The sequence below is a fragment of the Candida metapsilosis genome (genome assembly GCF_017655625.1).
Source record: "Candida metapsilosis strain BP57 chromosome Unknown scaffold1, whole genome shotgun sequence".
NCBI lineage: Eukaryota > Fungi > Ascomycota > Pichiomycetes > Serinales > Debaryomycetaceae > Lodderomyces > Lodderomyces metapsilosis.
In genome coordinates, this window is record NW_027138159.1 from 306,809 (window position 1) to 319,776 (window position 12,968).

The 12,968-nt window shown below is 36.8% G+C and overlaps 5 protein-coding genes across 5 annotated transcripts; all 5 read right to left on the reverse strand. All coding sequences in view use genetic code 12, as the record gives it.

Moving 5' to 3' along the window:
* Positions 1-46: 46 nt before the first annotated feature.
* Positions 47-2,626, reverse strand: CHO2 (phosphatidylethanolamine N-methyltransferase; the record flags this gene model as incomplete). The annotated part of the gene is made up of 1 exon (XM_067690185.1): positions 47-2,626. One exon carries the CDS (start codon positions 2,624-2,626, stop codon positions 47-49), a length of 2,580 nt encoding a protein of 859 aa, XP_067550170.1.
* Positions 2,627-4,600: 1,974 nt separating this feature from the next.
* On the reverse strand, positions 4,601-7,331 carry DBP2 (DEAD-box ATP-dependent RNA helicase; the record flags this gene model as incomplete). Its single annotated transcript, XM_067690196.1, has 2 exons — positions 4,601-4,983; positions 5,951-7,331. 2 exons carry the CDS (start codon positions 7,329-7,331, stop codon positions 4,601-4,603), a joined length of 1,764 nt encoding a protein of 587 aa, XP_067550171.1.
* Positions 7,332-7,895: 564 nt separating this feature from the next.
* On the reverse strand, positions 7,896-8,273 carry RPC19 (DNA-directed RNA polymerase core subunit; the record flags this gene model as incomplete). The annotated part of the gene is made up of 1 exon (XM_067690207.1): positions 7,896-8,273. One exon carries the CDS (start codon positions 8,271-8,273, stop codon positions 7,896-7,898), a length of 378 nt encoding a protein of 125 aa, XP_067550172.1.
* A 183-nt stretch (positions 8,274-8,456) lies between these two features.
* On the reverse strand, positions 8,457-10,049 carry I9W82_000147 (uncharacterized protein; the record flags this gene model as incomplete). Its single annotated transcript, XM_067690218.1, has 1 exon — positions 8,457-10,049. One exon carries the CDS (start codon positions 10,047-10,049, stop codon positions 8,457-8,459), a length of 1,593 nt encoding a protein of 530 aa, XP_067550173.1.
* An 899-nt stretch (positions 10,050-10,948) lies between these two features.
* On the reverse strand, positions 10,949-12,559 carry I9W82_000148 (uncharacterized protein; the record flags this gene model as incomplete). The annotated part of the gene is made up of 1 exon (XM_067690229.1): positions 10,949-12,559. One exon carries the CDS (start codon positions 12,557-12,559, stop codon positions 10,949-10,951), a length of 1,611 nt encoding a protein of 536 aa, XP_067550174.1.
* Between the last annotated feature and the right edge of the window lie 409 nt (positions 12,560-12,968).

A 12,968-nucleotide genomic window follows, 5' to 3' on the forward strand; every position in this document is an offset into this window, starting at 1 on the left:
ATTTCGTTTATATACAACTGAAATACAAAATGCTCTATACTTATCTTTATTGATTCTTTTTAACAGACAAGTCGTATGATAAACCACTAAGAATTTGGTTAATCTCATATAATCTCTTTGCCACGTCCTTTATCGAAATATTATCATGATTGAGGAAAATTTTTGAACTAATACGAATATTTGTAGCTTGCGAAACAATTGAACTCAACAATTGATACAATTCCAAAACGTTAGTGTCCATTGCTGTAGCTATCGATTGTATTGAAGTGTCAATCGACTCAATATCAAGTACTTTATCAAATACTTTACTCTTCAACTCCAAGGCAAATTCATCCAATAATGATTCTTCACTAGGTACATCAATATGTTGAGATTTGATTTCAAATGGTTCAGAAATGTACGCAACATCATGCCCACCATCTAAATGATACCTCACTTCGTAAACGCCTTGTTCCCAAAACAATTTCTCTTTGGAAAATGTAAGTGATCCAATGGGAGTTTCACAATTATTCCATCTACCTGATGAGGAAAGTAGCGTCTTGTTTCTCGAATATGAAGTTTGCAGAATCTTGTACAATCCAATCCAATCCTTTGGCGAATGTGTAGCTGCTGGTGATTGCCAATTGACTTGAATTGGTGTTCCAATACTAATATATTTGGAATTGGTTGTTGGATCAACACTTAAACCAGGAAGGGTCAATTTATAATCTGAATTGGCAAATGATAAATTTTGTGATAATTCAATCAATTTCTGCTTTGATAATTTAACCTTGGAGTTTTGTAAATCTTTAATGAAATTTTCAAATGATTCAGCAATACTTGATCCAGGATTACTTCTTCTTCTTCTCATAGGTTCATCATTGCTAATTCTTCTTTGAATAACATCTGGAATCAAATGTTTTTTAAAAGTTTTAGTTACTCCAGAATCTTGATTAACTTCCTGTTCGCCATAAACTCTAAGCATATGAGTCTTTTCAATAAAATTGATACGAATAAAATTGTTTGCAACCCACAAAATACAACAGACAATATTTTCAAACGTTGGCCATATAATGAAAACACCCATTACTCCACATACACCAAAGATTTGTTCAGGGTTGTTCAAGTAACGATAAACACCGGCTTTAGTCAAATTTTGTGATTTAGGAATAAAGAAATCACCGTAAAAGTAACCAAAGTATCCAATCAGATCAATTATGGAGGCATTGATCCAAGTTTGAGTCACAATCAATAAACATCCAATAAACACTCTCAAGTAGAAGAAATCATGGAAAAGAACATCAGTAGTTCCTTGAAGAACATGTGTTAAATTCATACCAAATAAAGATGAGTATGTCAAGTTGATCAATGAGTTGTATAAAATTGCCCAATTGTTTAATGATTTATCAACTGGAATATCATTTGAAAGACACCATTTGGTGAAGTATTTGGAATAACTTTGTAAAATCAACATTGTATTGATAAAGAAACTTTCAAACAACTTTGTTGCCACACACAAGGCAAAGAACAACTTGTAGGAATTTCTTGACAACAATGGGATGATAACACCATAAGTGGAGATTAAAATCAAATTCAATACATCACTAGCTCTCATCCAATTGAAGTTGTAGAACCCAACTAATGGTGGCATATTTTCAAAATGTTTCAAATCTTTTAACTTCAAGATTTTAATCAAATTTATCTCATTCTTAGAAGGACCATAAATCTTGTCGATATGAGGATTTTCAATATAATGAAGGAAAATCATTTGCAAAAAATGACCAAAAATGGAAATTGCCAAAACCGTGTAAGATTTAGCAATTAATGCAAATCCATAGTAACCAACATACCCTACTGAGTACATTGGATGTGGCACCATTTCAAATACCCCATCAAAAATCAATTCCTCATTATTGATTTGTCTGAAAAAGAAATCCCCCCAATACCAAGCATAATCTTTAATTGTATTATGAGCATTAACTTTTACCCACAAGTTAAACAAGATTAAACTCAAACCAACGATTATTCTTAGGTAAACCGACCAAGTATTGGAAAAATCCTCTGCATTAGCTACTGAACAAGTGTAAACCACACAACAAAAAGTGACAAAGTCGGACATCAAGATCAAATCAACAAATTTTCTAAATACAAGCCAAGTATTGAACTCAATAGGTAATGATGATATTACATAGTCTTTACCACGTTGAGATTTGACTTCATTTTGAACTAATTTTGCCCAAAACAGGTTATTCTTGGTATCAAACAATTTCCCATCCTTAGCCCAAGTTACCAACAAGTTGTTGTTTGATTGTTGTTGCAATAACCAACCAATACCAAAATTGTAGGACAATCTCCAGAAGATGTATAAACCAATGAACACTGCAATTCGTGCTTGATTCAGTGGTATCAAAAACACTAGTAAGTTGGAAGATAAGCAACCCAATATAGCCAATTCTAGGTTAGATTTGTGTAAAGATGGATCAAATAAAGTCTTTAACATGTCATGAGTTTCTGGAACCACAAATGTTTCACCAGCAAAAGTTATACCTTTTGGAGATCCATTGGATGGAACAGAACCATCACTCTGTTTTGATGAAACCAGATTATTCATTGGATTGTTATTACTGGTTTCTGTTTGAACTGACATTTTCTAGGATTCAAAAATGAAATGTGGCAGCAAAAAATTAAGTAAACTATTGCTTAATTTTCAATTTTTTTTTTTTGAATGACTCTTCCCTACAGTAGGTTTTAAAATAGCAATTGGTAAGATTGAGGAGCAACTGATTGTAGTGTAATGAAGTGATATCTGACTACTACCTTGATCTTGAAGAAAGAAAGTCAAAAGAAGAAGAAGAAGAAGAAGAATAGTGTATTAGAATTTGAAATATTTTTCAAAACTAAACCTTTTGTTATATTATATTATGTATTATGTATTGTTTAAGTTAACGTATTTACCCGGAAACCGAAAAAAAACGGATTTTAATTTATTAATGTGGGGGTTAGCTAATAATACGTTGGTATACACTCTATTACGCTACAACTATTAGACACTACTTCCATTGAGCGTATCTGATACAATACACAGCTGTCTTATTAAAATGCATCTATGCCTTCTCGGTTTGTAGAAGAGTAAAGAGTAAGAGTAACACTAAAAATAGTTCATATTAACTGATACTGCATATAACTTTTTGTTGGTCTTTACACAAAACGCATCATCTTCTTCTTTTGGTTTCTGATAAGATGTAACTACATACACAACTGGTACAAATTAGTAACTTCAACTTTAGAAAACGCTTAAGAACAGAGGGAGCATATACAAGTCATTATGTAACGTATATCCTTTATAGGTGGATAACTCATGTATATATGTCTTTTTCTTTATACGTTGTATCTCCTATTACACAATAGAAACAACAATTGAAAGAAATTTAATGATCTTGTGAGTGTTAAATAATTGAACACAAATACACTACTTTTTTGCATAGCTCATATTTGCATGTGATATTTTTTATTGATTTTGCAACACATACAGAGAGAGAGAGGTCAACCCTCCAGAACCATAGAAGTAAACTCTTCAAATTCACAGAAGTGTTTGATCACGATGGGCAAAAATGAGATAAATCTACACCTGATAATAGTTTATACATAAAATAAGTTTAATCGTAGTATTAAAAGATAGCTATAACAAATTTGTTTTAAGCATTAGATCTTGACATTCTAATTAAAGTTTGCAAAAGTGAGTTGAAGCAGATGACAAAATATCATTGAACTTAAAAAACTCCCAAGAGGTGTAAGCGTGAAGACTCGTACATATACCCAATTATAAGTTGCCTAGACAACAAAGAAGTATAAAAACAAACTAGTAACATCATTAGCCTTTCAGTGTATTTTTGAGCCTTAGTGTATGATATTGCATCAAACTATAATATAAAACAAGACTCAAAAACCTATCCTGAATAAACCCCCACTCCATACCCAATTGTAACATCACCACTTTTTCCAAAAATGGTGAATTACCTTCAAGTAAAGGGGGTTTTTAATCATGTAACTGTTTGATATGACTACTCATGGTAGCAAAACTCCCCGGATAATCCAACAAAGTAATTTTCTTATGCTCTTACCGTGTCGAGAAGTAGATAAAAACGCAAAGAAGAAAAGAGTAGATGATGTGGGACTTTTGCAACACTATTTATACTTTTTTGTAAAATGTGTGAGAAAACAAAAAAAAAGTGCCTCTATTATTGTTATTATTACGTGTAACATATGTGATGTGTAACTTTCATATCTTTAATCTGCTTATTTAGAACCATTAAAGTATATAAATTCATTCATTTCCTCTCTTATCTATAGAGTGTTTGGCAAATGAGAGAGAATCAACATATTATCCAATGTTATACACGAAAAAGATGTCCCTCACGAACAACCCCAAACTACAGGTATCTAATTTATACGATTCTGAAAATATTCAATCTATTATACACTCATACACATCTATTAAAAAAAGAAAGACTAAATGTAAACAAAAAGCACCCAATTGGCACATCAAAAATAATGAAATAGAAACAAAAATTGACAACTAGCAGTTAAGGAAAAAAACCCAACCTCAGTTCTCTCGCGGCTCTTAATAACGACGGTTTCCTAATGGAGCAGTGTTGGAACCAGAAGAGTAACCACCACGGCCACCGCCTCTTCCTCCAAATCCACCACGACCACCACGGCCACCGCCTCTTCCTCCAAAGCCACCTCTTCCACCACGGCCACTACCATATCTAATGTGACTTCCATAACTTCTTCTATCATATGCTTGCAATTCAGGGGGAACAGTTTGATGAGCTTCTCTCATAATCTTGCACAAGTCTCCACCCAACTTCTTATTGTTATCAGTAAAGAAGGAAATAGCAGTACCTGTAGCACCACCTCTTCCTGTTCTACCAATTCTGTGGACATAATCTTCAATGTTTCCTGGCATATCGTAATTGATAACATGTGTAATACCCTTGACATCTAAACACAACTTAGTTAGTACATTATTCACACAATCACTCTTTGCAACTTGAAAGGAACGAAGACTTCCTCTCTTATAAAGGCAAAAGAAAACAAACTACAGGGAGATTAAAAAACAATAATAGTTTCGAAATGTGAACGTATGAATGGATGATGGGAGCTTCCAGTATATGAACCACTGTGCATCCCACCAAGCCATTTACCCATTTATTGAACCTCTTTTGTTTGACAAAGGAAGAATGAAACTCCAGTCAGAAAGAAGATATACTAAACACACAAAATGAAAAGAAAAACACACTATACACACATATCATATTGATAATTTGACTTCAAGTCAATGACAATTGAATAGTCTCAAAGGACTACTCCTGTTGAAAAAGCGTTCTTAAAAACGCTTCATTTCCATCTTGTACTTTGAACACAGGTATAAAATCGTCCTCAAATTCATCAAAGAATCAAAGAATAGGCATTTCCAAGAATAGGTTGCTTCATCTCATCATATCCTCATTCAAGACAGTAACTCTTTTCAAGAACTGAAAAGTAAAACTGTACCGGACAATAAAACCTGCTTCAAACAAAAGAATATAGAAGATGCGAGTCGTAAACATCACTCTCCTCCTCTAATACAAGAAAAGTCATTGCTGAACTCATTAACAAATATGTGCGCCATTTGGTTATCTCACACTTGTGCAATGCATATGCAACTCTCACCACTTTGCCATTTTTTTTATGTTGTTTCCTCCATTGCTAATTCAATAAACGGCGAAGATATTACTTCTTGACTTTTTCCTAAACGTTCACACTTTCTTCTCCCTCTTGATTGTGAATTGGCCCGCCAAAACACAAACTAAGTTTCCCTTTGAAATATTAAAAACATAAGAAATAAAAGTGTCATTCCTAGATTGTAAAAAGTTAATAATCTCTAGAGGATCCTGTCCTCCCCACTTGGATGAAAAAAGATACATACCAATACCTCTGGCAGCAACATCAGTTGCAACCATAATGGAGTGACTTCCTTGTCTAAACTCCTTCAAAACCCAGTCTCTTTCATGTTGTTCCTTGTCACCGTGAATGGCTAATGCAGGCCATCCATCAGCTCTCAAATAACTGGTAACATCATCACATGTCCTCTTGGTACTAGCAAATACCAACACTTTTGAAGAAGTATCACCTAAAGCACTTTCCAAATATTTAATAAGTTGATCTCTCTTTTGATACTCACTGACAACTTGAACAATTTGAGTAATGGTGTGTGAAGCGGCCAACTCTAATGAACCAATGGTGACTTGAATTGGATCATTCAAATAGTCCCTAGCCAAGGCTTGAACTTCTTTTGGCCAAGTAGCAGACCACATCAAAGTTTGACGATCAGGTCTGATTTGGTCAACAATCTTTCTAATTTGTGGTTCAAATCCCATATCCAACATTCTATCAGCTTCATCCAATACCAAATAAGTAACTCTCTTCAAGTTGGTCTTTCCACCTTCCAACATATCAATTAATCTACCTGGGGTGGCAATACAAATTTCAACACCCTTGGCCAAGTCTCTAACTTGTGGACCTTTTGGAGCACCACCGTAAACACAGGTGTTTCTGATTCTCGACGATGAACCAAATTTACTACATTCAGTTTGGATTTGACATGCCAATTCTCTTGTAGGTGCCAAAACTAAAACAATTGGACCATCACCTGGCTTCAACAATGGTTGAGCATTAATGTGAACAATACCAGGTAAACAATACGACAAGGTTTTACCTGAACCAGTGGCAGCAATACCAACCATATCTCTACCACTCAAAGCCATTGGCCAACCTTGACATTGAATACCAGTTGGCTTTGGGAATCCTTGTGCTTTTAATTCATTCAAAACGTAATCAGGGAAACCAGCTTCATCGAAAGAAGTGATTGGATGTGGAATATCATGTCCTTGAACACTCATTTCATTTTCATTTCTAAAAGCCGCGATATCAGCATCTGATCTAGCTGCGACATCTGGATGTTCGGTGTAAAAGTTCTTTTCAAATTTTGGCAATTGTTCAAGGTCCCATTCTGGGACACCCAATTCTTGTCTTGGAGCATCGTTGAATCTTCCACCACCTCTTCCTCCAAAGCCACCGTCTCTTCCACCGAATCCACCACCTCTTCCGCCGAAGCCGCCACCACCTCTGCCACCGAAGCCACCATCTCTGGATCCACCACCGTATCCACCGCCTCTTCCACCGAAGCCGCCATCTCTTGAACCACCACCGTAGCCACCTCTTGAGCCACCTCTACTACCACCACCAAATCCTCCTCCGTTGGAGTAACCATCTGAGCCACCTCTGTAACCTCCGTTATTGTACGACATTGTATTCTTTTGTTTTGTTTAATGAGTTGTCGTTTGATTGATTAGTTAAAGGTTAAATCAAAAAGTGTTATGGAAAGAAAAGAAAAAAGGGATGGGAAGTGGGAAATTTTTTTCTTTTCGTTTGTTTTCTCCCTTCTTACTCTTCTCTTCTTTCTCTCTCCCTTTTGAGAAATTTCTTTTTTTCATTTTTGCTCAAACGCATCGCATGGGTGAGACATTACACAAAAGGTGGATCGAATCGGTTGAGTTGATTCGAAGGATGAAGAACTGGTCTGTGAAGAGAAGGGAAGAGAAGGATACGCCTTAGGTAAATATCGAGTCTCTGAACTAACTCAAGATTGGACTATGTAAATTACCATAAAAAGAGATGATTTGTCTGATCATGTGTTGTCTCAATTGATCTTACTGAATTGCTGGCTCGTCTCTTAAACCAGTGTTCAAGTGAGTTATCACTTATCGACGTCTTGTAATTGTGTATATATTTGCAGCTTCTATATCCTATAAACAATAGCGGCTAAGGCTCCACTTAGGTCCGAACAAACCCCAACTTCTTTGCATCTTCATTCAAGCATCCTCATGGGTGAAATTCCCTTCCTTCAACCTTTGCTCAAACTTTTCTTCAACAACGCCACAAAGCTCACTCAAGTTATCCAATCCTTGATGTAAAGCTTCCACAGCCGAAATGTTACCATACGTCTGTATTCTAATATTCATCTTATTTTCACTAGGATGTGGTATACTGTACCCACAAAACTCAACCTCCGGGTTCTTCATGATAATATAACGTAAAGCGTTACCCAATGTGTGATCTTCTTCTAATATCTGAAACGAAGCTGATGACCCATCTTCAGATGCACCAGGGAGCATCTTTATCTTATCGGCATCGTATTCTATTTCTTCTACTTGCTCCGTCTCATCTATTTTCATATCATCCGACGACATTGTGGCTGTAAGTTGTGTTGTTGTTGTTGTTGGTGCCGGCTTTGTCAAGTATTGAATCTCGATGAGATGTCTTTGTCGCCAATTTTTTTTTTCTTTTGCCATATCCTCGTAATACGCTACCAAAATATCACCTAGATACTTCTGTCATAATTCATAGCATTCATAACTATACAGAGTCTATCTCTAATACAAATATCTAAAGTCAGGATCAATCTTCGAACCATCGTTACCCTCTCCCAATTCCTTTTGCCAATTCATAGTACCATTCTCAATCTTTTTATTTAAACGCATCAATCGCATTCTCAACAAAACCACCAAACTAAGTGCCAATGCAAGTGCTGCAATATTGCAACTCATGGCCTTGACATAACGTGGTCCATCTGATGCGGGGTACAAAAATGGTGTCCAAGCGTATGGCGAATTACTCAATCCAATCATCAAGGCAATTGAAACAGCTCTCTTTGCTGGAGGTCTAGGACATGAATTAGACATCCAAGTTATCATAAGCACATACGTGGTAAGCAAACTTGGCATCATCAAAACCATCGCAAAGTACCTTGCACCAAAGTTGGTTGTAGCAACAGGTATGATAAAAGATATCATCGCAAGACACAATGGAATCCCCACATGATAAGACCTCTCTCCTGTTTTATCAGCATGTCTAGCCCAAAAGTATGTGGCAGGAACAGCAAGCACATAAGGAGGAGCTGTTAAGCATAATGTAATTGTACGATTGAAATTCAAAGTAGCAACAATTGTTGGGAAAAAATTGATAATACCACAAGCAATAATCAAGAAACTTACTTGACCACAAACCATCCACATTTTTTCATCCTTGACTGCTAATTTAAATCCTTGCCATGTAGTAACTTTTGCCTCGGCATCTGAATCTTCAACTTTACCCAAATCTTTTCTCACCTTCCATTGAATAATATCCTTTTCCATTTCATTCAAAAATTTGGTATTTGATGGTTTGTCTGGCAAGATGAAATAAGCAAATGGGACTGTCAACACCGTGACACCACCTTCAATGATAAACAACCATCTCCATCCAGCGACTCCTCCCAAGCCATCCATTTCCAAAATAGCAGCAGCTAATAAACCACTAAATGCTGAACTTATCAGGGAACCAGCAAATAAAAGTGAGTTCCTTGTAGCTAAAGACTTTTTATCGTACCACATGGATAACACCATCAAGGCGCAACAGAAAAAGGCAGATTCCGCAACACCAAGAAAGACACGAGTGGCAGCTAATCCAGCAAAGTTTTGAACTCCACCAGTGACTGTTGAAATCACTCCCCAAGTTGTCATCACAACCGTTAAGAAAATGGATGGACGACCAAATCTGTTCAATATCATGTTTGCTGGAACTTGGAACAAAATATAACCAACAAACAAAATGGAAATACACACTTGATACTGGTTACCAACTAAGCCCAAGTCTGCTTCCAAGCTTCCCAATCTAGCACTTGCAATGTTGTTACGATCAAGATAGTTTAAAATGTAAATAAACATCAACATGGGAATCATTCTCATGTCCACTTTTCTAGTTGTCTTTTTGTCTAGCTCTTTCAACTCTTCTTGAGTCAAGTGCTGTAACGATGCCGGCAAATCAACATAATAATCATCATCATTTTCAGACCCAGTGCTGGAATCAACACCTTCAACCGAGATCTTCTGCGTTATGATTGGCCCTTTGACATCATCGATAAGGGGTACATCAGTCTTCTCAGTGACAACATCACCATCATATGGATTAACTATTTTCTCTGTCATCAAAGTGAGGTAAAGTTTCGAAACGAGATCTCAAAAGAATTAAGCAGAAATCGAGTCATTTAAATATTGAAACCCAATCCTAATGTACTTGCATCAATTCTCCACAACGAGCGGCATAACTGTATGCGCCTTATCACGAAAGTAACCGTAGTGAAAGCGGAGTGCGTTTTAGTGAGGAGAAATGACTCCATTGACAATAATCTTGTATCCAAAATGCACAGTCATGTACCCTCTTCTATCTTGCCCCACTATCTATGATACAAAAATACAAAAGCAGAAGCTAGTGTTATCGTTTTTGCGCTGGTGTGGAATCTCATTCGTAAAACCTTTTCGTAAAAGTTTGATCAGCATCATGGAGCTTCCTTTATGTGCATTCTCAGACCAACGATATATGCGTCGCCCAATATCACGCGGGGTAAGCTTAAACAAAATACAACCATATTCTAACCACAGAGTCAAAAGAATTGATATGACAAGAAATTTTTTACTTACACTTTTCGAAAAGAGTTTATTTTTGCGAGGTTAACAATTCCTTGGCTGCGGAGCACGGCGGCAGCTTTTGTACCATTTTTCTCTCTACAGCCAGCTAAAAGTCAAGACCTCAACAATCTAATAAGAGGTTTCCGGTGCGAGCACTTCTATAGTTTGTAGTGGGGACAGTAGATGAGGGGTAGGTCAAATTTCTGAAGACCTTGAGTAAGCTCAATCGAGTTGTTTTTCTGGCTAATTAAGCTGGGGGTAATTCATTCCTGTTATGTACATTAGAAGACAAGTTGCGCTTCGTACGCGCTACTGAATCGGCTAAAAGCAAATTGTAAACTACTCTGAGACATGTAAACTTACGATAGCACTCAATAATTAAGTCTTTCAATTCATAAACTATATATCCTTGATGAAATCTAATACAAGTATCTAAAATCAGCAGAAATCTTGGAGCCATCATTACCCTCTCCCAATTCCTTTTGCCAATTCATAGTACCATTCTCAATCTTCTTGTTCAATTGCTTCAATCTAATTCTCAACAAAATAACCAAAATCATTGCCATGACCGAGAAAGCAATGTTACAACTCATACCTTTGATATAACGTGGACCATCACTTGCTGGGTATAAGAAGGCAGTCCATGTGTATGGAGAGTTACTCAATCCAATCATCAAAGCAATTGAAACAGCTCTCTTTGCAGGTGGTCTAGGACATGAGTTTGGCATCCAGGTGATGATAACCACATAAGCACCGATAATACCTGGAATCATAATACAGTAACTAAAGTATCTTGCAGCAAAATTGGTTGTGGCAACAGGAATCACAAACGATATGGTAGCTATGGACAATGGGATGAGAATATGGAATGTTCTTTCTCCACTCTTATCAGCATGTCTACACCAGTAATAGGAAACGGGAACAGCAAGTAAAAATGGAGGTGCAGTCAAAACCAAAGTGATGGTGGTTGGGAAATTCAAAGTAGCGACAATGGTTGGGAAAAAGTTAAGAATACCACAAGCACAAACCAAAAGACTCAATTGACCAGTAACCATCCACATTTTCTCGTCCTTAATAGCCAACTTGAAACCTTGCCACGTGGTAACTTTTGCTTCAGCATCAGAATCACCAACATCACCCAAATCCTGTCTTAATTTCCACATAATAATATCCTTCTCTTCTTGAGACAAAAACTTGGTGTTAGCTGGCTTATCTGGCAAGACAAAATAAGCAAATGGAACAGCGACGACGGTAATACCTCCCTCAAGAATAAACAACCATCTCCATCCGGCAACTCCAGCTACACCACTCATTTTCAAGATACCAGCGGCCAATAATCCACTGAATGCAGAACTAAGTGGATTTCCTGCAAACAAAAGCATATTTCTTGTAGTTAAGGATTTCTTATCATACCACATTGACAACATCATCAAGGAACTACAAAAGAAGGCCGATTCAGCAACACCAAGGAAAACACGAACACAAGCCAATCCAGCATAGTTTTGAACACCACCAGTTACGGTAGAAATAACACCCCAAACAGTCATGACCACGGTTAAAAAGATGGATGGACGTTGAAACTTGTTCAATATCATATTAGCTGGAACTTGGAACAAGATGTAACCAACAAACAAAATCGAAATACAAACTTGGTATTGATTACCAACCAAACCCAAATCAGCTTCCAAAGTATCCAATCTAGCATTAGCAATATTGTTTCTGTCAAGGAAATTCAAAATGTAAATAAACATCAACATGGGAATCAATCTCAAATCGATTTTTCTAGTTGTCTTTTTGTCCAATTCCTTCAACTCTTCTTGGGTCATGTGTTGCAATGATTCCGGCAAGTTAACATACTGGTCCTTTGGTTGGTCATCCTCCATAGAAGTCAAGTTTGAATCAGCACCTGTCAAGTTCTCTCTGACTTCATTCTTTTCTGAAATTAAGTAGTCATCTTTGCGGGTATCAGAAACTATTGGTTGCACCCCGTTGATATCCTCAACGTATCTGGCCTCTTTCTCAGCTGACATTATTGAGCAGGTAGATAAGATGTCCTTAGTTGATCTTGCAACCAGAAGCAAAACTCAAGTGGATCTTCATCTCTTTATATATCGCAAAAAAAAGAACGTGTTCCCCACCATACACAAGATGCCCCTCTAGGCATCATGGTTTGATTGATTTCTAAAAAATAAAACGGCTGAAAGTGTTTGCAAAATAATAATACTCACCACCAAAATGCGGGGTGGCCATGCTTATCAACTTCCTTAGGTAATTCTTTTTTAGAGATGCAATTTGACTGCCCCACAATTGACCCCCCCCCCATTTTTAGCCAGCACCCTGATGTGAAAATAGTAGAGTGGACTTGAGTCACATAAAGAAACGACCTCACCTGGCTTGGAAATTGATCAGTAGAACAGGTAAGATAATATCACTTAATCA